General features: G+C 37.6%; 1 protein-coding gene across 1 annotated transcript in view; it reads left to right on the top strand.

The window, feature by feature from the left end:
- Positions 1–25,669, top strand: part of LOC113943659 — a 62,396-nt gene extending 36,727 nt beyond the window's left edge. Inside the window, exons 14-20 of the mRNA XM_027635766.1 lie at positions 4,454–4,493; positions 5,482–5,533; positions 12,068–12,179; positions 15,885–15,968; positions 17,492–17,615; positions 22,592–22,682; positions 23,772–25,669. Of these exons, the coding sequence (XP_027491567.1) occupies positions 4,454–4,493; positions 5,482–5,533; positions 12,068–12,179; positions 15,885–15,968; positions 17,492–17,615; positions 22,592–22,682; positions 23,772–23,846 (578 nt within the window). The 3' untranslated portion in view covers positions 23,847–25,669. The remainder of the gene's footprint in view (positions 1–4,453; positions 4,494–5,481; positions 5,534–12,067; positions 12,180–15,884; positions 15,969–17,491; positions 17,616–22,591; positions 22,683–23,771) is intronic.
- Positions 25,670–26,718: the final 1,049 nt, after the last annotated feature.

The following is a 26,718-nucleotide window of genomic DNA, read 5'->3' as shown; positions in this document are numbered from 1 at the left end:
ACTGATCTCCTAAGTGTGTTGGAAGATACTTCAGAAATGTCCTTGTTCTAGCAGTTTACTGCAGTCACCATTTTTTGAGACTAATATTGCAGAAGATAAACTATCTGCTGTTTTCAGAGGACAGATAGAATAATTAAGAACATATAATTGACTCCTGTAAAAAATGTATGCATTTTGTACTAGTGCTCAACCATAATGTAAGAACTGTGGAGTATAAAACCTGAGATTTCAGATTTGCCTAGTTTGATCACTTAAAAAATAATGCTTGACAAGTAGACTGTTTTGATATCTGGTTTTTATATATAAATATATGTATAATTCCTTAGAATATGCAGTAAATACATTAATAACCTTTTGGTTGAGCTAATTCAATCACTGGAAATACAAGGAACGAAACAATTTAGGGTCAAAAGCTGAAAGCTGGTGAGCAAGAGACATCACTGTATTTTGGAATTCTGTGAAGCTTCAAAGAAAGTGTCACCTGTTATATTTAACGTGCTTAAAGCTTTTTAGATTGCCAATAGTTGGAACATTTTCATACTTTTTTACTCCAAAACATTTTTAAAAAAATGCTTCAAGCAGTCTAACATCTTACATATATTGCATAATGGTCTATTCTGTTGAAAAGTGTACAGAGTTGTACAGAAGTATTATATTTTGACAGAAGTAGATTAAAGAATAAATAGTAATAATCCAAAATTGGGCAAAACATAAGGCTCTTCCACCATCTGAAATTGAGTGGAGAATTACCAGAGCTGAAAGGAATGAAGCTTGCTTTGTTGGAAATTTGCATCTCATAGGTCCAGGTTCCAACCAGAGCTTCTTCTGCTGTGGGGCATTTTACAGGGTGTGATACTTATGGCATAGATTATAATGTATTAAAACATGGTAGTTCTGCATATTGAAATGGTGCTCATTTGGGCCTATTTTATACATCTTTTCCCAGAGCTGTTTTTCAGTGGATCCATTCCCTGAATTGTCCCAACTGAGAGCAACGTTGGTTTTCCCAGTACTCTTCTGTTTACCTGCTACCTCTGTTCATGAAATTTATCAAAAATTTGCTGTCTTTTCCAGCATATCATAAATGATCAAGTTTACTGTTGGACCTAAAATTTGGGGGTTTGCAGCTATACTGGAAGAATCGTGGACATGAAGGAAAAAATGTGAGAAATTACATGTCCATGTACAGTCAGAGGTTGATGATTTGGTTTTCCTAAGGTACTTGGACTGCAAATGAGTAAGAGTTAAAGTAGGCTAGAGGAAGGAGTCATAAAATGAAAAGACAGAATAAGACTTCATGAAGAATCGTGCAGATTAACCAAAGAGAAGCACTTGCTAACTAATAATTGATTCCTTATTTTTTAGATTCAGTATAAATTCAAACCTTTAAGGACAGAGTCCAAAGGAATGGTCCTATACCAGTGCTTAGTCACCTAGAAAGAAGTAGATTTAATTGACTTAGTGCCTGATGTTTTTCTGACCATGCCATATATTTGGATGTTAAGGAAAGCAGTGGAATTCCAGTGGTATAATCCCCAGTACTGACTCATTGATTTCAAATGCCCAGCCACCTGGAGAATTTTTAGTTATCAGGCTAGGTCCTCAGACAACGTGAGGGAAAATGTTCTTGGAAATGGCAGGCTTTTGGATCAAACACTTGAATCACAATAAGTATCATAATATGAGGTTTGATTGCACCAGACAAATACTGTACCTACTGGTGAACGGGATCAGTATATAAATGCATTGAAAGGAAGGTCTCCAACCCCAAGGTATTCAGCTGGTTTTGCAGTGCATGAGTTCTGTGCCATTCTGAGGCATGGAATTTGGCAGACAGTGGTGGTGGTGGTGAGTTCTTCAACTTGAAGTGACTTGTTTGAGAGGTTTACTGGTGGCAGATGAGATGATGCTTTTATCTGCCTTGAGTAACTAAAAAATGGAACTCTGGTAATAAAACGTGGTCGTGAAGTTTCTGAGAAAGGAGAACAACAGCTTCAATTTAGCTGAGAATTATAGTGACTTGAGACTGCAGCCTGATAGATACTCTCTGCAAGTATGACAAATTGTTCATGTCAGGGTAGATAAAGATAAATCTTCCTGAAAGGAGGGAGGGAGAGTGTCTGCACAGATACTTAAGCAAGCAATGCAAAGTAAGCATAAAGTTCCGCATGAGGAAATCTTCTTGAAGGTATTGTCTTGGGGCAGCGGTTGATCCAAGGAGATCACAATTTACTTAGCAGAAGTAGGTCTGGCCAGAGTGACAAGCCCACTGTTACCTGGTTGTGCATCACCTTCTGCTGCTTCCTTTTGGTTGACTGGAGAAATGTAATGGGGATCTGAGCCATGGGTTGAGGTGAGGTGTAGTGCTCTAGTGCTGTTTACACAAAAAACAAATCACTGATTGTAAGCCACAGTCAGTTTAAAATTGGCTTCATCTTCTCTGCGTGAATCCTAAGCGGGAATTGCATATAGATAAAATTAAATTGGACTTAAAAGTGCTTCCATCTTATTTATGCTCACATAAGCAATGGATTGGATAATCATAAGATAGAACTTTACAACATTCCAACTGGGATATTGGTGTAGCTTTGCTCTGCAATTGCATTTATGTGCAGGGGTAGGTGTAGTACCTCCAGAGACAGATCTGTTACAGTAGCTTGTGGTGGAGAACTTTCAAAGAGCAGCAGTAGCAAGCAGCAGTAGAAGGTAGTTGTAACCTTGGGGTGTGAGCAGTGGTTGCTCTTAGGTGGATTGTTTTCTGGTCAGTGTTTAGAGAACTGCTTTGTTGTAGGAGCCAAGATCCACTGTGTGTGAGAGCCAGCAAGTTAAGAATTTTCTTTGAGAGCTTTCAGGAAATTGAAACTGATGTTGGAGCAAAATCTGGTATCCTTAATGAGCAATTCAGCTGCCTAGCAGGAAGTGACCCATGTGACAATCCACAGATAACTTAGCTAGCTTCATGAACCTATATTTTCAACATGACCTTTCCATATCCAGCCTCTTCCTCCAACAACCTAAATAAACAAACTAGGCGCTTAGTTCAATAAAATAACTGTAGTTGGTTTTGTTGTTGGATGACAGCTCTGCCTGAATGAGTGAGATGTACAGTGCTGAAACCTCACTGGATCATTTAAAATTGTGTAAACACTGGTGTAAGGGATTTTTTTGTAATGTATCCACTACCACATTTTTTTCAGCAGAACTTAGTGGGTAGAGAGGTGTTTATTCATGGTGCTTTGTTTATGAAGGCATTTTTTTTCCTTTACTGTAAAACATAGGCTTTTTTTTTGGGGGGGGAAGTCACTTCCAGTGAGCATGAATATGGCAGGACTGTAATCTATGCTACTACTGATATGTGTTCACATTACTGAGGCACTGAATCCAAGCTAGAACAACCAGCTGAGAAGTAGGGATTATCACTGTGAGCTTAGTACCACAACAGCAGAGTTATACGGCTTTTAGTCTGTTTAGAGCACAAACAGAGGGAATTCACACTTGGAGAAAGCAGGAAGCCCATTTTAGCCAGAATTAATTTGACCAAATACAGCATGTGGGCAGCTTTCCACAGCACTTGTTTTTAGGAGACTGCTTAACACACTTGCTAATTAATTCCTAGACTGATTTAATGAAGTGCATACTGAAGTGTGCACTTCACTGTTTCTTCCCCCTGCAATACTCTGTGGAGCTCTGATGCTTCATGTATGTGTGCTGTCCATGCCAGAAAGAAGGGTGAGAAGCTATGGTCAGGAAGAGGAGAGCAGAGCTGTTCCTTTCAGAAATACTGAGCCAGCCGGATGGGTTTAATGGTAGTAAAGCTTTACAACCTGATACTGAGAATAAATAAGAACCTAATCACAGTGCTGACTTACTGCAAATCTGAGATCATGCTAGTGCCTTAAACCCCTATGTATCAAGGAGAGAGAATGGGATCTGCAGTACCCAGCACTTTAAGAAAGCTAAGTTAGCTACTGTAAGTGCTAGAGAGAATGGTGCAAGTTAATCTGAAACAGTTAATCTAATAAGCAAAGTCATATTAAACAAATATTAAAACAAAGCATGGTCCAGATCAGAATTGTTTCTCTGCTCTCGTTAAAAGTAAATTAAAAAACAGCAACAAAAAAATTAAAGTGAAGTTCTTTATCAAATGTATCGCCTCACTGGCATACAAAATATTTGGAAGGAGAATCTAAAGACGTAGTTTATGCTGTGCACATTTTAAAATATTTTTTGTTAGTAGTCACAGTTGCATGTTTTGCCTTTTTGACTGTTGCATACAATGTTATTTTATTACTTTGAGATTATAGATGCTTCCCTGTATTTATTAAATGTGTATTAAAGGAAAAATTCAAGCTATGATAATGTTCTAATTCTTCCACTCGTTGTTTTAAATGTTCTTCTGATGTTTTGAAGATGGCTTTAACTATTCTTTTGTTAATTTAATTTCCATTTCTAGCGCCTGGCCTCACTGGAATTGTTGGAGGGCGCCCCAGAGTGTAAGTTAACTCCTGATGGTTAGCTTTTTGTAATATGTGATGATAGTGTTCCTACCACTCACCATCACAAGCTTCCTCAGCTTAAAACAGCAACCACAAGAGGCAACTAAATCTTTCTTTTGCACACTATGTTTAATAACTGGTAACAAGGTAATAGTGGGTGCTATAGGATATATATGCAAGTAGTAAAATTCTTTACTGAATTACTGAATATAAGTTATGTAAGTCTCTGATCAGCTCATAGCAATGTCTTCTTAATGAGCCGTAGGGAGAACTTCAAATGTGACTTCGTGGCAAGGCAGTTGCTCAACCATGTGTTATACATGCAGATTTCTGGACCACTTTTCTCTTGTAGCTGTTAGTTTGGAATACGGGCACACCAAATTTACATCTGTACCAGCTCACTTCACCTAGAAATGCGAGGTCAAATGTCCCAGAACATCCCAAAAAAATATTATTGTGAAACCATTACATGAGCGAGATGAACAGAATAATGTTAACGATATAAAAAAAAAAATCCTGGTTTGACTCAGTGTTTTTCTAGATAAGACTAAGGTCTGCTGGTGATTTATATTCTCAACCTTTTCATGCTTATTCATGAGAACATTTAAAACTTTCCTGTCATTAAGCAAGTACTGCATATGAAGGTGGGAGGAGGACCTCTAGCTGTATTTCCAGTAGCCCTGTGTAACTAGCCTAGGTATTAATGTGGGCTACTGACAGTGCAACAGACTTCAGTGTCATGAAGTGCATCCTTTGTCAAGAAAATATTTTTGGTATTTTGACTATCTTCCCCCAGAAAAATTTTCTTGGATTTTTTTTAACAAAGTCTTACATTCTTAATAATGGAATTTAAGAAATTTTTACACTTTCCAAAGTTGTTTGGAAAACTATTGTTAGTTGTGATTGAACAGCCTTAATTTCCTCTTAATTCTCATGCATTAATTTCTAGTTAAATGCATTTGTGCTTGTTGTTTTGTGTTTCTAGGTCTCCGGTTTTGAAGCCATTTTTCTTCTATTATCCCAAAACAAATGTTCAGGTAAGCCTGTGCTCGGTTTTCTTTGAAGTAGTTTGAAAAATTCAGCTGACTGGCATTTTTCAGTGACTTTGAGTTCTAAAACTGCAAAGTATTCTGGTAACTTTGATTAAAACATATTTCCTTAGAGACTAATGTTATTCACACAGAATGTTTTGCAACAGTTGAACTTGCCAACCTTCTGTTTTAATTGCTGCAAATTTTGAAATATCTTACACCAAAACTGAAACTTCTCTTTTCATGAACTGAACTTCCTAGAATTGTAGGTTTGAGTTATTTTTACTGTGTTTGCAGGGAGTGCTTAAGAAAATTTATACTTTTTTGAAAGGTAATGGGGCCTCTTTAAAAAGTAGGCAGTTGGGTGTTCAGAAAGGAGAATATTAATCTTGCGAACCTGGACACATCTTCTGATTTTTTGGGGAGTCTACATTTTGTATATACTACTGGGAATAAGTATTAAAACTAATGAATTTCCTTGACTCATACATGTTTTACCTTAACAGAGAGTTGGGCCTTTTCCTTCCATATACCCTGTCTATAAAAATGGAAGTAGTAATTTCTGCTCTTGCCTATATTACTAAAACCGTAAAATTACGAAAACCTGTGCAACTATTGTGCTGAGTATCATAGAGGAACCTGTGAATGATGTCTCTCTGTGGCCCTATTCAGTTCATAGCAATCATTTCTTTTAGTCCAGGAACTTACAGTTCAGATGACTAGGCAGCCCTGGTTGAGAAATTACAGTGCATGACATGTTCATTTAGAGCCCTACTTCTTTTCTGTTACACACGTACCCCTGTCTAGATTGAAGTCTTCAAGATAAATTTAAAGAATTTGGTATTGCTGAAACCATAAAATGTTTGGATTTATGAATGTTGATCTCTGCTCTTTTGAATGCCATCAGATACTTAATTGATCCTTTGGAGACTGCAGACAAAATCATGTACATGCTCTTCTTTTTCCAAGGCTTTTAAGTGACTTGTAACTATTGCATGCCTCTCATGCTAAGGCATCCTCATACTCGGTATGAGTTTTCTCACCCATCCACTGTCAAGAAAGTGGCCAAAGGCCAGAATGTTGGTCTGTGTTAGACCACAGGTGTTGTGACTGGCTTCTGCTTAGAGTGGTGAAGGGAAGCTTTGAGAGCACAGGCAGCAAGTGATAAGGTTGGCAAGGGAGAACAAACACAACAGCTTAAGTATTCTAACCAGAAAGGGACTTTTCACTTTCTAACCCTGATACAGTGTTTAGCACAAACAAGCCCCATTCTTTTAAGTAGTATTCAGCATTAATGGAAAATATTTTAGTTTCACAACTTTAGAGAGGAAATGCTATTTAGTTACTACAATCATATTATTTGTAAACTGTGCTTAGTGGAAAAGCATTAAAAAGAATTTCAAGTACTTGTTTTTATCATCACTTATATTTTGCTTTATACAAATGGCTTGTCTTTGTGAAGTTTAGTATGAAAGTACTATCTATGGAAGTTTAACCTGCCCCACTGTACTGCTCATCAAATTAAATATAAGCTTGGTAATTAGCACTGTGTTCCAGACTTGGTAAAATGCTGTTGAGGTTAAATAGTAACCCGATTTAATAAGGAAGGAAAGCAGAGTCTCATTTATTCTTTTCAATACAGAAAACCAAAGTCCTTGCTCCGTGTAACTAATCTGATGAATGTACTGGTACACCATTAGCAAAGTGCAATGTGTTGTCCTGCAGTAAAAGAGGGGTGTAAGTGATTCAAGTCCTTGATTCAAAATTCTAGCCATGTAGTAACAACCATGGTCTAGCAAGAGATTTCAGAGTAAGTACAGTGTGAATTAACTGATTTTTCTAAATTGGAAGTTCAGTTATAAAAAGTCTGGTTGCTCTAGTTCAGCATTTGACCTAAAACCAAAAAAAACTCCATAAGCAGATTTTCAGTTATATTAATATTGCTACAGTGGGTTCTTTTGTTCTGTGTTTAACACCTTTCTGGGTGTCAGTTAGGATTCAGTATCTCATTTGTTGTTTCCACTGCTTTTATGCAATTGTCCTGAGTTTATCATAGATCACCAATGGTTTTACAGTTCAAATAGTAGTTACTCTCCATGTATACTTCAAAGGTAACCTAAAATTTTGCTGTAGGGAGAAAAATGGCAGTAACCCGATCGTATGTCCGAATCTTTAGTACTGGGCATCTTCCAACACAGATAAAATGGATGTCAGTTGCTTCCATCCCACTTCATTGTGTCCTGTCAGTGACAGGAAAAACTGCAGGGTACCCTGCCATGTGTACTTTCTACATCCTTTCTCTTGAGCAAAAGAATGCTTACTGTTAATAGCTGAGATACTGGTCTGTATAGATGAGGAGCAAGAAGTATTCACTTGAATTGCTGAAACTCCCAGGACAGGTTTTCCCTTTATACAGTTTTTCCAGAGCAAAGACACAACTCCATAGGCAGGAAGAGAGATTTTCTTCATATTGTTTGTGTTGGTGAGCCACTTGATCCACTGTCAGTGCCTCTTCATCTCTCCAGGTCTCATGCCTGCCAATTAGTTGGCATACGATGATGATGCGCTCTGTACAAATTGCTGCCATGTGGGTCATGAGCTTTGGGCTCCATCTGGATCTGTGGGTAGCTGTGCATTGTTCAGGTCATAATAAATCATCTCTAGCATGGCTAATTCTCTCAAGTACTGGATACCTCTCCTCCTTGTGGTCCACTTACCTGGGTGACATAAAACATTTTCCTTGAAGGCATACGTTTCCTTCAGACTTAACATGAGTCACCTCCAGAGGCTGAGGATGTGATCCCTTTCTCAAATCCAGTTGTCAATGGCCCCTTCCTTAGAAAGTGATTGTAGATTCTTGACTTCTTTACCCTCTAGTTACAGGCTACTAGCTCCATTATCCCAGCATCAGAGCAGCCAGGTGATAATGTGCTGATCTGGGAGACAGCTGAAATATTTTCACATATCCCACTGCTCACTCAAGGATGGAGATCTTGTTCTGCCTCTTTCTCCTATTTTTGTGATGACCCTACTTCATCCTCCTTTACTAAATCAGCTGAGTTTTGTGTTCATTTCTTATGTATAGGAGTGACTGGTAACTAGGAGATGTTGGTCCTCTCACTCAGCTGCAGTGCCTGTTGCCAGGGTTGGAGTAGCTGCAGGGCTTCTTGATTTTTTTGTCAGATCCAGAGACCTCCTTCTCCCCTTGAAAGTACTAAGTAGTGTTAAACAGAGCTCGGTAGGCCTGGGCCAGCACATTGCAGTGATTTATGTCTCTCTGGCATTGCCAAGGTGACAGCATACTTCTTCCAAATATTTTACTAGTTTTTCTGGATTCTGCATTTGTTTGGGGTAAAGTTCCAAAACACTAGAACTGCCCACACACCTAGGCACTTGCCCATACTATCCCATGCACCCTGCCACTCTTAACTATCCAGCCTCAGAGCAGGTCATAGTATCAGAGAATTTTAAGGAGTTGGAATGGACCTTAAAGGTCATCTAGTCCCAACCTCCACTGCCATGGGCAGGGACACCTTCCACTAGACCAGGTTGCCTTATCCAACCTGGCTTTGAACACACTGCCAGGGTTGAGGCATCCACAGCCTCCCTGGGCAACCTGTTGCAGTGTCTCACCACCCTCACAGGGAAATTTTTTTTCCAGTATCTCACGTAAATTTCCCCTCTCTCAATTTGTACACTTTACTCCTTGTCCTGTCACTACAGTTCCTGTGAAGAGTCCCTCTCTGACTTTCCTGTAGCCTCCCTTCAGATACTGGAAGGTTGCTATGAGGCCTCCAAAATATCCTTCTCCAGGCTGAACAGCCCCAACTTTCTCAGCCCGTCTTTGTAGGGGAGATGCTCCAGTCCTCTCTTCAGCTTTGTGCCTCTCCTCAGGACTTGCTCAAATAGTTCCCTATCCTTTTTATGTTGGGGACACCAGAACTGTGCACAGTACTCCAGAAGGGGTCTCACAAGAGCAGAGTAGAATGGGAGAATCACCTCCTTCGACCTGCTGGCCATGCTCCTTTTGATGCAACCCAGGATTCAATTAGCTTTCTCGTCTGTGAGTGCACACTACCAGCTTATGTTGAGTTTTTCATCAACCACCACCCCCAAGTCTCTCTCTGTGGGGTGGATCTCTGGGTAGTATTCTTAAATAGTTGTTTAACCTTAAAAAAGACCTGGAACACATTCAGTAGACATGGGCCAGCAGTGTGCCCAGGTCACAAAGAAGGCCAATGGCATCCTGGCCTGTATCAGGAATAGTGTGGCCAGCAGGACCAGGATAGTGATTGTCCCTCTGTACTCAGTGCTGGTGAGGCCACACCTGGAGTATTGTGTCCAGTTCTGGGCTCCTCAATTCAGAGAGGATGCTGAGGTATGGATCATGTACAGAGAAGGGCAGCAGAGCTGGTGAAGGGACTGGAGCACAGGTCTCATGAGGAACGGTGGAGGGAACTGGGAGTGTTTAACCTGAAGAAAAGGAGACTCTGGGTGACCTTATTGCTCTCCTCAATTGCCTGGAAGGAGGTTGTGGTGAGTTGGGGGTCGTTCTCTTCTCCCAGTCAACCAGTGGTACGACAAGAGGACATAGTCTTAAAACTGTGCCAGGGTGATTAGGCATTGGAGTGAGCTGCCCAGGGAGATAGTGGAGTCACTGTCTCTCAGTGTATTTAAGGAAAGACTGGATGTGGCACTTAGTGCCGTGGTCTAGCTGACATGGTGGTATTGGGCCATAGGCTGGATTGGATGATCTCAGAGGTCTTTTCCAGCCTAATTGATTCTGTGGTTCTGTGAAGACTTAGCAGTAGGAACATTATAGTTTGAACATCCCAAGGATGTTAAAAATTCTCAGTAGCTATTGTGATTAGCCTGAAGAAGGGGAAGATGAAAGGAAGTGTGTCCCCCCCGTGGATTGGGTCTTTGAGGAGAAAAGGTAAAAGGTATAGCTATTAATAGTTTCTGATAGATGACTCCCAGGTACAGAGATGACAGCAGTGCTGAGCGCAAATACCAGATTAGTTTCACGACCAGCAATTATATCGTATCATAAGCCAATGTTACAAAGTACAACAATTTGATAACCTCAACCCGGTTTCCATGGGTGATAAACTTCATAACAGGGAACACATGCTGCAAGTAAGTTGTTATATAATGGAACTTGAGGAACAAACACATCAACTTGGAGATAAAGTAAATCATTGTGACCAGTGAATATTAAACTAACATAGTGAATGCTTGTAACACATGTTTTCTAACATGATCTAGTCAGATTTGCTGTTATCTGAATCCATTAACTTCCACATTGGGTGTGAAAAAGGACTATCATGGTTTAATCGCAGCTGGCAACTAAGTGCCACGCAGCCACTCTCTCACCTCCCTCCCCTGACCCAGTGTGATGGGGAGAAAAATTAGAAAAAATGTAAAAGGTTAAAACTATGAGTTAAGAACAGTTTAATAATTGAAACAAAGTAGTAGTAGTTGTTGTTATTATTAAAAGGGAGGTAACAAAGAAGAAAGAGGGGAATAAAACCCAAGAAAGACAAGTGATGCACAGTACAGTGTCTCACCACCCACTGACTGATGCCCAGCCCATCCCTCAGCAGCTCCCAGCCAGCTCTTTCCAGTTTATATACTGGCATGACTCTCTGTGGTATGGAATATGCCTTTGGCCAGTTCAGGTCAGCTGTCCTGGCTGTGCTCCCTCCCCAGCTTGTCCACCTTCTCACTGGTAGAGCATGGGAAACTGAAAAGTCCTTGACTTAGAGAGTAAGCACTACTGAGCAACAACTAAATCATCAGTGTGTTTATCCATCTTATTGTCATACTAAATCCAAAAAACACAGCACTGACCAACTACTAGGAAGAAAATGAGCTCTATGCCAGTTTAAATGAGGACAGTAAATAGCCCAATCAACTAATAAAATAGCACACTTGACTATGCATTTTACAGATTTTTGAGGGGGTGGGGTGGGACGGAGAGCTCATCATGCAAAATGAACACCATAGCATTTTTTATTTTGTATTTTATCTCACCATAAACCCAAAATTCCAGTATTGATTTATTTTTATTGGTGACTTTCACAGAATATATTTGAAGATGAATACAGGATCCAACAAGGAGGTTGTCTTTAGTATGGACAGTGACATTAAGAAGAAAAGGGGGTTACACGATGGAACAGCTGGAAATGTTCAAGTTTTGGGATTTAACTGTCGAGAGTTGTGGCATGAAATTCCATGTTGTGTTGCAGTATATAGAGGGAGGTGGAAAGAGATATTTGTCTTTCTTTAAAACATACCAAACTGGATAGAGCACTTCTTTGAGTGTTTCATACCATTTTTCCCCTACACAAAGATTTCTTTTAGGCTTATAATTAATTATTATTGTATTATGACTTTTTAAAAGGGAGCAACAGAACCTTATCTATAAAGCTGTAACTGAAAATATATGACATCAGTAATTAATTAAAAATGTGCTTTGTTTATTCACATTGCAATGGATTTCTAATTTGACAGTCTGAAAATCTGTTTTTTGTGCAGATCGACCTATTTTTAAATGGGCAGCATGTTGAGATATTTGAGGAGGATCTCACATTCACATCAGATGAAGTGGTTCCATTTGATCCACCAAAGATTAGCAGTGAATTGAAAGGTATGTTCATCTTTGTGACTGTATGATTTTTTTTTTTATCTTTGTCCTGGAAAATCATGTTAGATTTGTCTGTGAAATACGTTCTACCTCTGTATGATATATTTTTACGGTCGTTGCAAAACGCTTTAACTATTTTTCTTGGAAGGAAGAGGTGGTTAGCATCATGCAGTATAAAATGTATTTGGAACTATAACAAGTACATAAGTAAATTGTTGTTCAAAAAAACTAGGCCTTAAGACACACTTGAAGATGTTGCCAAGATTGCTTGAAATTGAAACATGGTTTCAAAGTATATTATAATCTTACTTTTTGTGAATCCTGTATGATGATTTATGTGTCAGTTAGAAACAAGTTAAACTCTTTAAGTATGTCTTCAACTCTTATGTCTGTTGGAAATCTGATGTCACACCAGAATCTGTCTGATCCCTGGGAGTTTTCAGGAGGGCAGTGGTGTATTTGCACCATCAAACTCGGCAAGTTAAGAAATAGGAAGTCATTGTTCTGTGCAAAGGTCCGAGTTTTTTTGGTTTCTTTTTTCAAGGTGACCACAATGCTAAATATTAGAGAAGTAAAAAGCTGTTGGACTCCCTATTGCCTTTTTATCATTTGAGAAAACTTTGAGTTGCCTGACAGCAGAATTTTAAGTGCTGAATTCTTCAGGCTTTTATCAGGCAAAACCCCATTTTTGAGAGACAGCAGAGCTCCTCTGGTTGTTTCCCCTGAGAAGGATCTCTAAACTTTTGCCCTTTGTTGTAAATATAAATGTTTTCTGTCTGTGACTAAATACTTACCTACTTCCGTGGCTTAATGCAGGACAGCATGGATGAGAAAGACAAATGGGTTAGACTGTAAAAGGAATAGCTTCTGGTAAAGCATTTTTTGTCAGTATTTAGAAAGAATGGAAGTATTTTTCTCAGTTTCATAGTTATCTCAAGTGTGTGGGACTGTTAGTTGTCTTTGAATAGATAAGAGAAATATGTGAAAATGGATTTCAAATAAGCTGCTAGATGTGATTCTGGGAGGGGGGTGGAATTTGAATTTACCATTTTTCCTAGCTTTCATAGATGTTTATTAAATGAAAACATTTTCCTGATAAATGGATCACAAAAAATAAATCAACGAGGATAATAATGAGAACACCAGAACATGGTCTTGAACTGGTTTTGTTTAATGGGAGATTGTCAAAGACTGACTGTAAAATGTCTGATGGAGAAGAGACTTCTACAGCTTATACAGTTCAGACATTGTCAAACTTCAGCCTCTGAAGAAGCACTTCATTTTTTTTCTTGAATTGTGTATCGAATGACATTATGAAAATTCATGTGATTTCTGTAGTGAATGAAGTGTAGTAGTCTTGTCCAAAATGAGCTTTAGCTGGACTTTTTCAGATTCTCTCTTAATAGAGACGTTTAATCAAAAATAAGATTACCCAGTTAAATAAATACACTCTTAAATACCTTCTGCCAAGTTTCATGGCACATTTCAGCTTTTAAGTGAACATGGACAAGATTGTGAGCAAGTTCAAAACAAACATCTCTTTCATTGTATGCTTTCACCATTTCAAATTTCATGCTACTGTGACTTACTTACCAATGAGGGGCCATTGTGCCAGACTAAACTATAATCACTCCTTCAGATCATCTTTGACAGTGACCCAATATATATTATAAAACCTTAGGTCTTAATTAAGGCAGTTAAATGCTGGTAGGTTGGTGTTTGGGTAGGTTGTGGGTAGATTTTCTGATCCAGGTGTGCCAGTAGAAGAGGTTCCTGTGGTGAGCCCCTAGCTTTTTGTTATTGCTTTCCTTGTTACTGCCACTCACATGTGCCAGCAAAGCTATTACTGTGTTGCCTGATCTGCTTCAACCAAATAAGTACCATGAACTAAGGTATACTATACAAATTCTGTGTTATGTCATACTAAGGCATTTTTGTTATCCGCTGTATCACCCACCCCATACCCAAATGAACTTTTGGGGTCTGTCTAGCTGCTACTGCCATAGACTTGCAGCCCCCCTTTCTGATAGGGTCAGTGAAAACTGCAGCTAGTAGGATTCGGACACAGTGTCTTTCTTACCCAGGTCAGCCTGGCTCATGTCTGATGAGTCAGCAACTCCCTGTGAGCAGGAAGAAGTTAAAGGTAATGATGATTTGGTTAGGGCTGTGTTTACCTCATCACCTGGTGCAGTTCATGGAGTGCATATCTACTCATGCCTTCGTATTAGGTGCACTGTGCTCTATACACTGCCTTTGGCCAGCATTTAGAGCATAACATCTTTAGTGTTGGGTCTCTTACTCCCTAAAATTAAAAGAAAGCAAAAAAAAAGGCAAAAAAAGAAAAAAGCCCGAAGTAGTTTGGTATCCTAAGCAGAAGCAATAATAGTACAGAAATGACAGACTGCTATATTTTCAAATTGCATTGTATCTTGCAGCGTGAAGTTTGTCCAACAGTTGATTTACAGGAGCCTGACTTCAATTCCTTTAAATATGGCAGTTTTTAACACATAAGACTGAAATTTCCTGTGACAGGCATGTGCCCAGGGCTGAATTGCTTGGTGCCTTAAAAAGAAATAGATCATTTTGGGACATTTGTCAGTTACTTCTTGTGGCTGCCACCTGCAGCAGTTGTACCAGAAGCTGTGACAGAAAGCAGGAAGGCTGTCGCTTCCCTGCTCTGCATAGTCCCCCCCCTACCGGTGTTCAAGGAGCAGAGAGAAGGGGAGAGCTGCCACTTGTGTGCAGAAGGATGAAAAGCAACAGGAAGGGGATAGAGGAGAGAGCAACTGAGGGGTGAGAAGTCTACTCTGAGTCAGGAGTGTAGGTCTGTCTGTTAGAGATGATGGGACTGAAAAGCCAAAGATGCTGGGAGAGCTGATATGGCTGTAGGCAAGTTGGATCAGGAGCAGAACTGGCTGAAAATTACTAGATTCTCACTGGAGCACTAAAACTGTGCAACTTAGCCATCAAACCTCAGGTGTATACTGTGTGAATCCCACGATATGGAATTTCTGGATTTGGACAGGAGTGGGTTTGCTTTTTGATATGTAGATGGATAAAATAATTGAGATTGGCTTCCTATAGAGCATGCATTTTCTTATATAATGCTAAGATATTTTAAAAAACCCAGTAATTAGAAGTCTTAGATTTCTTCTATGCAGCTGGATAAGTAACTTACAACAGTGCAAATGCAAGTGAGAGTCGTGTTGTGCTGAAAAGGAATTTTAAATTGTGACTTCTCTACAGATGTTATCAGAATAAACACACATAAAATTATCAGGACAGTAGCATCCACATGTATTTTCTACTTGCACTGGAAGCAGAGATCTGTTTTAAGGGGGATAAAAGTTGTCAGCTAGGTAAGAACTGACAAGTATCTGCTATACCTTCTTCAAAGATACTGCATTGCTAAGATCAAGATGAATATTCACATTCAAGGGTGGTGGAAGAAGGGATGCCTAGTACAGCATTTGGCTGTAAAAAAAGGAAAGGGATTTGGGAGATGGAGCAGGAGGGAACAACTTTGTAATTTTGGGACCCACTCTCACCTCTCTTTCTCTAGGTGCTCCTGTGGGAAGAAAAATTGGAAATGTTTTCAGAGTTATTACAAGCAATGCAGAAAGTATACATTTAAAATGACAGTTACATCTTCAAATTATGCTATTATTTGTAGCATCCTTAAAATGTATTCATTTTTGTATTGTATAGATCTGCCAAGTGGTCCACATACTTATCGCTTAGAAGATCTTGCCTATACAAGAAGTGGAGACAAAGGCAATTCTGCAAACATAGGTATTTTTAGTTTTCTTGTTTTCTAAAGTGATGTAAGATTTTCACATAAGAGTTACATATCAAATGCTATTCTTAATTTCTTGAAATCTCTCATATCACTTGATTTTTTTTAATTGTGCTGAAACAAAAAAATACATCTAGAACAAGGATTTTGATAAAGAAATATCATTAGTTTCCTGATTAGCTGATGCTGTAATTTGAGGCACTAAAAAAAATCCTAGCATGTCATACTACAAAGAAATGTTTTTGTTTAGGGTTTGAAAGTCAAGCTCTCAAAAGTTAAGAAATGCCTTTCTGAGGTTCCTCTTACAGTTGCTACTCCTTCATGTATATGTGTTATGTATTATAATTTCTTGGTTGTCTGATCATGTGTAGTATTTTCATACATGAATTTTGTAACATGGCTAAAACACTGACAGTGTTAGGAAATAGCAAAATTTGTTCCTGTATGTAAGAGAATATTTTTATTATATTGCTAATCCAAATGCTGTATTTCAGTGTGCAGTCTCTTTACATTGATTGTGCTGCTTCTTTGCATTGTTTAATAATTCCTTCTGTTCCTTACTTCTGCATGCAACAATTGGCTCTCTTACTTGTTGGAAGATGAGAGCGTGTGGTGTTCAAAGCTCAGTATGAATTAAAGGTGCGTTTGGGATTTGATTTGCTATTAGCTGTCATGCTAAAACTGATAAATTTTGTTCATTTGTATTTAGGAATATAGTTTTCTTGTCCTTGTTTGTGCAACTCTTTTTTGGGGTTGAAGAATGAAAAAATATTGATTTTTTTTTTTGTCTTTTTTCTAATTTTCCTTTCCCTATGGTTGACCACTGTTGCAGTGTATAGCATTGCCAGATCATGAATGATGCATACATAATAGATTTCTTCAGCTATAAAAGACACTACTGCTTTATTAAGGAACAACAATAACAACAACAAACTTCACCTCTAAGATAAATTAGTCTTTGAAGGTCCCTGTGACACAAATCTGCCTTCCTGATCCTGCTCTGGAACTTCAGCTTCAGCATAAAATTAACTGAAGCTTATGAAAGCGTATTTACAGCAATACAAATGTAACTGTGATTTCTCACACTTATGTCGGAATCTCATTTAAGAGGTGGGGCAAGGACCAAACCTTCAGTCACTGATCATGCCTTGTTATGGTTAATTGTGATTACTTATCGAAGTCTTGCAAACCACTTAGGGGAAGAAAACTGCCTGTGGGTTTTTTGTTGAGATGTTGTTGTTCCTTAGGTGTCTGTCAGTGGCAGGGAATGTTTGCAGCCAGAAAAGGTCCAATAATCACTTTGTGGTCACTTAGCATTCTCTCATCATGCTACACCCTACATCTCTACTGACAGAGAGAGAGCTGTCCTACTATTGTGTTTTTTATTCAGGAGAGCATTAAAGAGGATCCATATGTACAGTTTCAGTTAAACAGAGGATCTCAAATCAGTTTTGAAAGGATAAATACAAATTGGTTTTAACAGCTCCTATTTCAACTAATGCCAGTTAATACTTAACAGGTGTGATAGCACGGCATCCCCTCTACTATCCATACCTAAAGAAAACTTTAACAGCTCAAGCCCTGGAGAATTACTTTCAACACCTTTTAGAGCGTGAAAAACCAGAACAACAACTAGTAACAAGGTGAGTAGCTTGCTGCTCAGTCTACAGTTGTATGGTAGATACATGATGGTATCAGAAGTTATCTTAAAGTATGTTAACGTAGATATTGCAAAGCTGTGTGTATTGTCTTTGGTATATTTTTATGTATCTTCTTTTGCCTTTTTAAATAACAACTGAAGTGTAATCCCTGAGAAAGAACTTGAACTTGGGCCTTTCTTGAAGCTGGACAAAGGCCGTGAATCCGTTTAGTGAAGGCATTTAAATTCCCAGCATTAGCATAGCAGTGTTGGGGCTGTTTTTGTTTTGTTCCAGTACAGAATGTCTTTACCAACAAGAAATAATGTCCTTCTAATGTCCTTTGAGAAATTTCTCTCTCCGTTGGTTTTGAACCATTTGGAAACTGCAGGAGCCTTAGTAACTGAAGCTTCCGAAGCCCTTGAGCCACTACTGAACTGAGAGTTCGAAATCTGTAGAATGCCACCTGAAAGACTTTCACACAGCCAATGTAGTCTGGAGCCCAAACTTACCTGATCATCTGTCAGAAACATGCCTCATACTATCCCTGTTTCTGCAAAACATTTTTAATATTTATGAAGCTCACTCACTTCAGAGGAAGTATTCCTTCAAATACCCTGGTATGACTCACTTTTGTGCCACATACACAAAGCCAGAATTTAAAGAAAAAACATAGCTGATTTCTCTTCTTATACTCTGAAAGAGAGTACATCCCAAACAGGACACTTTTACCTGACACTCATCTAGAAAAGAATATCCTCTTCCAGCAGACAGTATATGTAATATTTTTGTTTTCATGCTATGGCTGATGCTCAGGGTCCTTCCCGGGGACTAGCAAATGAGACGTATGCTGTTCTTGTAGCATGAGGTATTAGGATTTGTTCCCCTAAGGATGTCCATAAAACAGTCAACAGATTTTAATCTTTTTCTCGCTTTTCAAACACATAAAAGCTTAAACTATTCACTCTTCTAAAATGTATTTTGATACAAAGTCAGTTATTTGCAAATATGAAGATTCTGCCAAAATCATTACATATTTCCATGGGTAGTGGACAAATTGTTAGGTGTCTTTTCACTTGTTCAGAGAGCTTTAATCAGAATGGTACAGCTCAAAGCTCAGAGAGCTTGGAGTTATTTTCATCCCTGGTCTTTTGTAAGTGCTGATTTTTGTCTTCATAAGCAGCTTGGTGCAGATCTCACTCACTGTTTTGTAAGTGCTGCTAACAAATCTATGTATCTAATAAATTGTGATGCTAAGAAATGTAATTGAATTTCCTCTGAAACAGAGCAGAGAAGGGAAGAAATCAAAAAAGTCACACCTCCTAATGATACTTCTAGAAATTGATTGATTGGTGTTCCCTAATGCTGTTTATGTTCATAAATAAAAGTTGAATTTTGCTGTGTCTGGATGAAGCCAAATTATTTTGATTAATTAGATTATCTGTTCCTGAGTTTGGCTTCCTTTAATTATGGGATAATGGAGCTCTGTAAGTGAATTGGAAAGCTACTGGGGAAAAAGAATAAAACCTTTTGTGGAAATATTTAGGATTATAAGGATTATGCTCATGTGCTTCAGATTGTGTAGTTTCTTTTCAAATTGTTTACTTTTTAGTTTTAACTATGATAAAAAAGAGCTATCTTACTGTTTAATTTTCCTTCATTTTCTTTATTTAAATGGTGAGTGGTTAAAAATATGTTCTAGTTTTGTTACTTAAAACACACCAATCATGGCTCTACCTCACTACAGAATGGAGTCTGTTAACCAGTTGCCTTTCATGCTTTTTCAGTAAAGGCATTAAATACGTGTACTAAACAGAGAAAAGGTGGGATTATTGTGATAGAAAACACTGAAAACTCAAACTTCCAGAATTTCCAGGTTAAAATAATAACAAAAGATGGTCTCTCAACTCCCCCATGCCCTGAGATGCCAAACTTAAGTGATTGTTTTCCATAATAAAGTGCTAGAGTACATTCTTAACAGATCTGATTATCTTAAGATAGGGAATAAGAAACTTTTTTTGTAGTGGTATTAGGTCAACCATTTAAGAAGGATAGTTGGTTTTGTCTTCTGAAATATTATATGTGGAATGTTTTGAGAACATTCCAATGCTCAGAAATAAAAAAAATGACATCTGATTTTTTCCTGTGGGGTATTTTTCACCAAGAGCAGATATGTGGTTACTGATACTTCTAGATTACCTTTTTTTTTTTTTTTGGTACATATCGCTATTAGACAGGGAAAAATAAATATTTCTCTACATGCAAACATCTCTTTGAGCCTACGGACTTGTTTCCTGCTTTCCTCTGATAAAAAGAATCCTATCTTTTCTTGGATTTAAATGCAGTAAATAATTTTGTATCATTATTGTTTCTATGCATTTTAACAGGAAATTCAGAGGGAAACCTGATTTCTTTCAATACATATGGAGAACACTTTAAAGGAAGTAGTTAAGCAGGCACCCCATTGTGCATAAGCATAGGAGTTCAGCTAGAACAGTGAATTTTCCTTGTTTTACTGGTTTCTGTCACAGACTTATGATTCTTTGAAGGGTTTATTTGTTTTCTGTGTTTTTTAAAAGCAGCTCTTAAAACTTCTGATTGAACTGTACAATTAGATAATATTTTTTTCCTTTAGATCTCAGTTAATTAAACTTAAATTGTTTAATTATGCTGAGTGCCTGCCAACATTTTGGTTAATGTATTGTTACCACTTAAGACTATTACAGTGATTATAGTGGGTTTTTTTTCTTTTATTGTGGGAGTTTATTTTCTGTGTGGAAATATTTTGAGTGCTCAGATGCTTCAAACAGGCCTTAAAATATTGAAGATCCTGACCTTTGTATATTATTTTGTAGTCCTAGCTTTAGCTAGGGTATATCAGTGTAAGTATTTCCTCAAAGTACGTAAAATGAATGTGTAATTTTAAAATGTTCCAAATTAAGATCTGTTGCTTGTATTACATAATTACTGCAGAAAGTAAAATGAAATTCTTCCACTCATTTTGTCATTTACTTCTACTTTTGTATGCTCTTCAGTTTCTCTCCTGGTTTGTTTTTCCTGATTGATTTTCATGAAACTTCTTTTGAGAAAAGAGGTATTAGCTTCTGAAATATATATTCCATCAGTCTAGTTCTTGTGGAGAGATCTGCCAGTTGTGAAATTGTGTGCTGCCTGGAAATCTTTGCTAGTTTTTCAGAGTGAAATTTGTAGTGTAGTGCCTAGCTCTCATGATATGTGGTGATTGGTAATTTGTATTGAGCTTGTTAGTTGAAAATTTTATGGAGTCCTCTGGTTGTGCTGTGTAGCTAATTATGCTATTTAGTAAATAATGTAGATGACTTATTGTAGAAGTTGCTTTATTCGTCATATTCTTGTTGTCCAGTAGAGCACTGGTGGATTATTCTACTTTCCTGCCTTCCCAATGAGTTTGCATTTAAGCATGATAATGTTGCTTGCCAACTGGTTTTTAAGGAAGGGCAGCAGAATGTTGACACCAATTTTTTTTCATAATGACAACTAATACTAAACTCTACTAAATACAGCTGTACGTTGTTGTATAATACAACTATACTAATACAACTCTACTAAAGTAGAGTGTGGTAACGAACAAGTAGAAGGAACAGTGAAAACTTTTTGTCTGGGAGACAGACACAGACACTCCATGACTAATGCTTGCAAGAACAAGAACTGAAGCAATTGCCAGATGGCTCAGGAGAATCCTCTCCTTCCATGGAAACTTTGCGTTGTATGCCCAAGGTACAAGGGCATACAGGGCTGTGAGTATCAGCAACAGCCATAATTTTCACAATGCTCAAAAGGAGCTGAACCTTAGAATGACAAAATAAGCAGTGTAAGTGCACTGCAAGAAATTCCAGCTGTATCAAGAGAAAGACTGGAAGAATCTGTCCCAAACAGATGAAGACCAGATAGGTGACTCAAGAAAAATAAGTGGTGTTGGAAGAAGTGTGAGTTAAAGTGCAGCAGTCAAACATCTGGAGACAGTGAGAATTAGATATAATTTTTCTCTCTTATTCCTCACGGCTTGATGATGCTTTGATTAAATACTTTCCTATGGAGTTAAAGGAAAACTGTCTAGTCCTTAGATGAAGAAAATATTGGAGGAAAGCAAAACCAAAGAAAAACAAGAATAGAAGGAAGATGACAAAACACTGAAAAACTGTGCAAGGAGAGGCAAATGGAAATACACTATAGACCTATTTATGGATTTTGGAACAATAGGAAACCACAGAGCCATTTGCCAAACTGCTACAGAAGTTTCCAAATTGGAACCATACTAGTCAAAATCAAGAATGGAAAAATTATTACAGTGGCAATGGAACAGGAAAATAGGTCTGTCACACTAAAATAAAATTTTACCTGAACAAAGTATGCGGCTCCAAGAAAGCATTGAAATGTAGTTCTACTTTTAATTTGCTACAGAATTGTCTCTTGGTCGTAAGTGTTCAGTGTAGTGACTCATAGTTATTTCTCAGTAATAAAGAAGATGCCTTTTCAATTGGCTGGTGCATTTGTTAGCAAAAGTGAGTGCCAGGAATTAAGTTATTGTAATTTTTGGTATCAGAACTAGGAACTAATAAAAATACTTCCTTTTGCCTGCTGTGTTGTCTGAGTTGATATTGGATCTTGAACCTCTGGCCTACAGAGCTTTCTATATGGGCTTTAACTCATAGAAAAAACAAATCTAGAAACGGCCTTATTAGAAATGCATGAGTTTTGGAGTTGAATAGAAGAGAATGATTACTTTATGGTTCTACTTTCAAACTATGGGGACTCTTGATTTGGAGTAAGGGGAAGGAACATGAAGGCAGGGAAGGCCTTGTGTTAATCTTAACTTTTTGGTTTGACTTGGCAGTGGGATGCAGTCAGAAGCGTGAAATTTTTGCATGCTGGCTTTGCTTGATGTTCTGTACAAACATTCCTTACAAAATCTCAAGAAATAATGTGCAGTTTTTATTTTACAGATATGAGTTGCCAGGAATCCATGGATTAAATTTTGTTCTGAAGAATTCCCTTGGTGGTGGTGGTATAGCATCCCTAAGAAGTGACCCACAGGCATGTATCAAAGCAATGATTTTAATGTAGTTATCTTTTATAAGTCTCTCTATAACTAGTTTTTGGGGTGGAACTGTAAGCTTTGGGGGTTGACTCTAGTTCCTTTTAATTTCCTGTTAAGAGACATTACCTATTTTTTTTTTTTAAGGTTTCAAAACAACATAGGGAAGTTGAAAGTTGATTTAGAATATGTGGTGAAAAAAATGTGTACGAGAAACTATTGAAATAGTTTTCAAATCATTTATTCTAAGATGTGCTACCTGAGTTTTTAGATGCACCAGCAAAATTAGTTTGTCAAAAAGGCTGTCATCTTTTGAAAAATGCAGATTTACTAGACAACTAGATTATTTCTTAGTATTTATACAGGAACCATGCACTGTACAACAACTCCTAACTTACCCTATGCCTTCTGTAGTTAAAATACTGATAAATAATATAAATATGAAAAACAGACAGATAGAAGTTCTTTTGTGTTGATGACATTATGTGAACCTTGAAGTAACACTTTCTAAGAGTACAGTTTGAGTATTAAATATTTGAAACCTCTAATCCTGAAGATGAGATCCTTTAATGTAGCAGTGCTATGGCTACAGCACAGCTGCCATAGGCTCAGAAATGCTTATGTGTACAAATAATCTCAGCATAGTCAAGAAGACTGCTCAAAAAATAAGGTGATGCTATAATGAATTGGATAGTAGAACTGAACCCCAAATAAGTATTTTAGCACTAGGTACCAAATAAACTGAAGAAACTGTTCCATCTGTTCATGTTTAGATGCTTGAAAACTCAACTGTATAGTTTTCCTTACTTAATTGTACTGATTCACAAGTGAGAAAGCCAAATAAATGGAAAAGGTAAATATAACTTGGGATAACGTACATTCTTAGGCTTGATAAAACTCACCCAAAATTAAATACATATATATATTTGTGTAGAAAGAAATACTAAAAAAAATACTTTCAAAATGTACTGAATTTTCACTGATTACAGGAAAAATACTGTATTGAACCACTTCTAAAAAACTTAATTTAGAAAGGTGGTGTATTTAGACAGTAAAATGACATGTTGGTTTGGTTCTTTTTCTTACAGGGTAAAGCACTTGGACAGATGCTGTTGGATTTCCAGATTAAAAATGTTCCTGATTTAAAATCACTGATAGAGTAACAGGTGTTTAATATATATGCTTTTAACACTGAGTGGTATAAAAACATTATAAACAAGAACTGGCTTCTTGAGTGAGATTTTTTTAAAGTCAAAGAGTAGAAATTTGTGACAGTTATCTCTCAGAGGCTTAGCTATATGGCACAGATTAGCATATGTTTTGAGTAATACCAGACTAATAGCTTTGTCTGTGACTGATAACATTTCCTATCTAGATAATACATTGGATGAAGAATTAATTTATTTCCTGAAAAACAGAATTAATCAAATTGCAACATAACAATTATAAGACAAGATAATCTTTATCCCAGGATGAAAATTACGTCCTGCTCAGTCCATCTCTCTTTTCCTTTTCTCATTCTTTATTTGAAAATTGAATGGACTACTGTCCTGTCAGCTGTGTTTGTCCTGTGCATAGAGTGAGGCTGGGTAACCTGCTGTGCATTGCTGTGAAGTCAGCACTGTCTGGTACTGGAGAACAGCTTTCTCTGTTAGGCAATAAAGAAAAGTAATAATTGATACTGTTATACAGTGACTGGTTGTAAATGCTGACCTTTGGTGGTGATCCACCAAAGTTCCAGCACTTTGTCTGATTAATGACAGACTTCATTATTACATTTTCCAATATCTCTTACTAATCAGTCCCTCGGTTGAAAGCACTGACTTTGAAATCACAGATCTTGGCGTGGTAATAAATTTGAACGTGAGGAAAGGGGAGTCTGCCTGCTCGCTCCTCCTTGGGATGGTGCAGTCCTGGTAGGGAGCAAGGGGGGCCACATGGTGCAGTCCTGACAGGGTGGAAAGGGGGACAGGGGGTGGAGGGATACCTGGTTTTGTTTCAGGGCTGTTAAGTCCTCCTTTTGTGCAGCAGTCATCCCTGGATTAAGTTCACTTGACTGTTGTTTGCATTGCCCTTCCCACAGAAAAAGTCTGTCTTCTGCTGTGAAAGGAATACCATGTTGAATGCAGTGTACTCTGTCTCTCTTCTGACTCCCAGTTATCACCTGCCCATCTTCTTGCACAATATGACTAGCATATTCAAATTAGGATACTTATAAACTTCTTCACCTGATTTAGAAGAGACTCAAAAATCTGTATTATACTTCTGGGACAATATCAAGGTGGAAGTTCTGATAAATATTTTCTCTGCTGAAGACATAAAAACATTACTCTGCATGTTCGACCATTTTATAATCAGAAATTAATCTTTCTGCTTTTTGGGGGGGAAATTGTATTGTTTAGTGCTAACAAAATGAGACATTACTAATACCAGACAAAACTATAAAAGTAAGTATTTTCTTAATTGTCACCTAAACTCTGTTAGTTGTTCCTAAAGCTCTGTCTGTGCTATTACTGTTACTGATTTCCTAGCCTCCTGCTTGATATGGAGGACTAGGCAATGGGTCATTCCCACCTTTTCTGTAGTTTTGTTCATTTGAGTTGAAGGTATCATAAGTGAATGCTTTATCCATCTAAACACATTATCCTCTGAGCAAGTCATAAGCACTATCCATGTTTACAGCATGATTCAGTCAGGTTGTAAAAAATGAGTCATTACTTCATTGCAGAAAAATATCCAAGTTAATAACTTCAAAGGGAAAATGGCATGCAGGTTTTATTATGTTTACAGTCACTGTTTGTTAGAAAACTCTTGTTAATAATTTGGAAGCCTATTAAGAGGAAATTAAAACAAAAGTGATAGGCCTCAGTAACAAACCTACAAGGATAAAAACGCTACAGTAATTATTCACTCAATATGCTGCTTAAGTGACTGTGGAAATGTGTATGCAATAAGTTTCTGAATAAAAGTGAATATTTATAAAGTATAAATTTGTTTTAGTCATTTATCTTCAACAGGAAGAGAGTGATACTTAGCTCAAAGGTTCTTTGTTTGAGATTGTTTCACTTACCTGCAATTTCATGCATTGTCTTGCCAGTTTCCGTCTTTGTTCAGATTTTGTCTGTTCTGTCCCTAGTCTTTGTTAAATACAAAAACTAGAAAGGTAAATGATACTGTTTTCTAGAGACCTGGTTACTTATAACTCTACAATGGAAGCTGTAATTTGCTGAAAAGAATGGTGCAGTGTTCAAATGGATTGGATATGGGAATACAAAGGCGTTATTTTTTATCTCTGGAATAGCCCTTTTGGATGCTGTGAAACTATCCTTCACAAACATGTTTTCTGTCCATTCCTTCTTTCAGTACACCAGCTTAAACCAAGTGGCATTGCTTTTCAGATAATTTTCTTGCAAATTATATCCTCCTAAAATCTCTATCCAAAGATTTTATTCTTCTCGAACACTTTAACGTGTTTTGAATTCATAAAACTATACTTGTTTCAGCTGTCCCAAAAGACATGAAAGCTGCATTTGTTTCTTAATCTACAGTAAAACTTGAGTAATGGAGAAATGTTTGGTAAAATGTCAAATGGTGAGCATGTTTGCAACCAGCATTGGTTTAACTTAAGTCAGCTAAAAAATTCATTTTGCCTGCTTGTTAAACCAGGTCTGTTCCTCATATAAGCAAGAACTTAACTTTTCCAATTGCCTGCCTTTCCTGCTTTTTCCCTACTGTGTTAGCTGTGAGGGCACGATGGAAATAGTAATGCCGAGTGCATAAAATAAGGTTCCTTGTAATGCAGGAGTTTCAGTGTAATGGAAACTGGCTCACACTTCTTACCTAAGAAGTTTTTGTGCTGTGGCTCATCTGCACTACTGAACAAAGGCTGCATTCTCTTACCTCTTGCAGTTTTCTTACTGCATCTCACCCTAACTGTTGAAACTAAAGCATGGGTTTTATCATTAAATTGTTCCATAGCAGTTAACAGTACAAACAAATACTTTCTCGGTGTTCCCTGATTTATATTTAATATTC

Source organism: Corapipo altera, unplaced genomic scaffold (genome assembly GCF_003945725.1).
Source record: "Corapipo altera isolate COAL_440 unplaced genomic scaffold, ASM394572v1 22b, whole genome shotgun sequence".
NCBI lineage: Eukaryota > Metazoa > Chordata > Aves > Passeriformes > Pipridae > Corapipo > Corapipo altera.
Note: the sequence above shows the minus strand (reverse complement) of the source record. Positions and strands in the feature narration are given on the sequence as shown.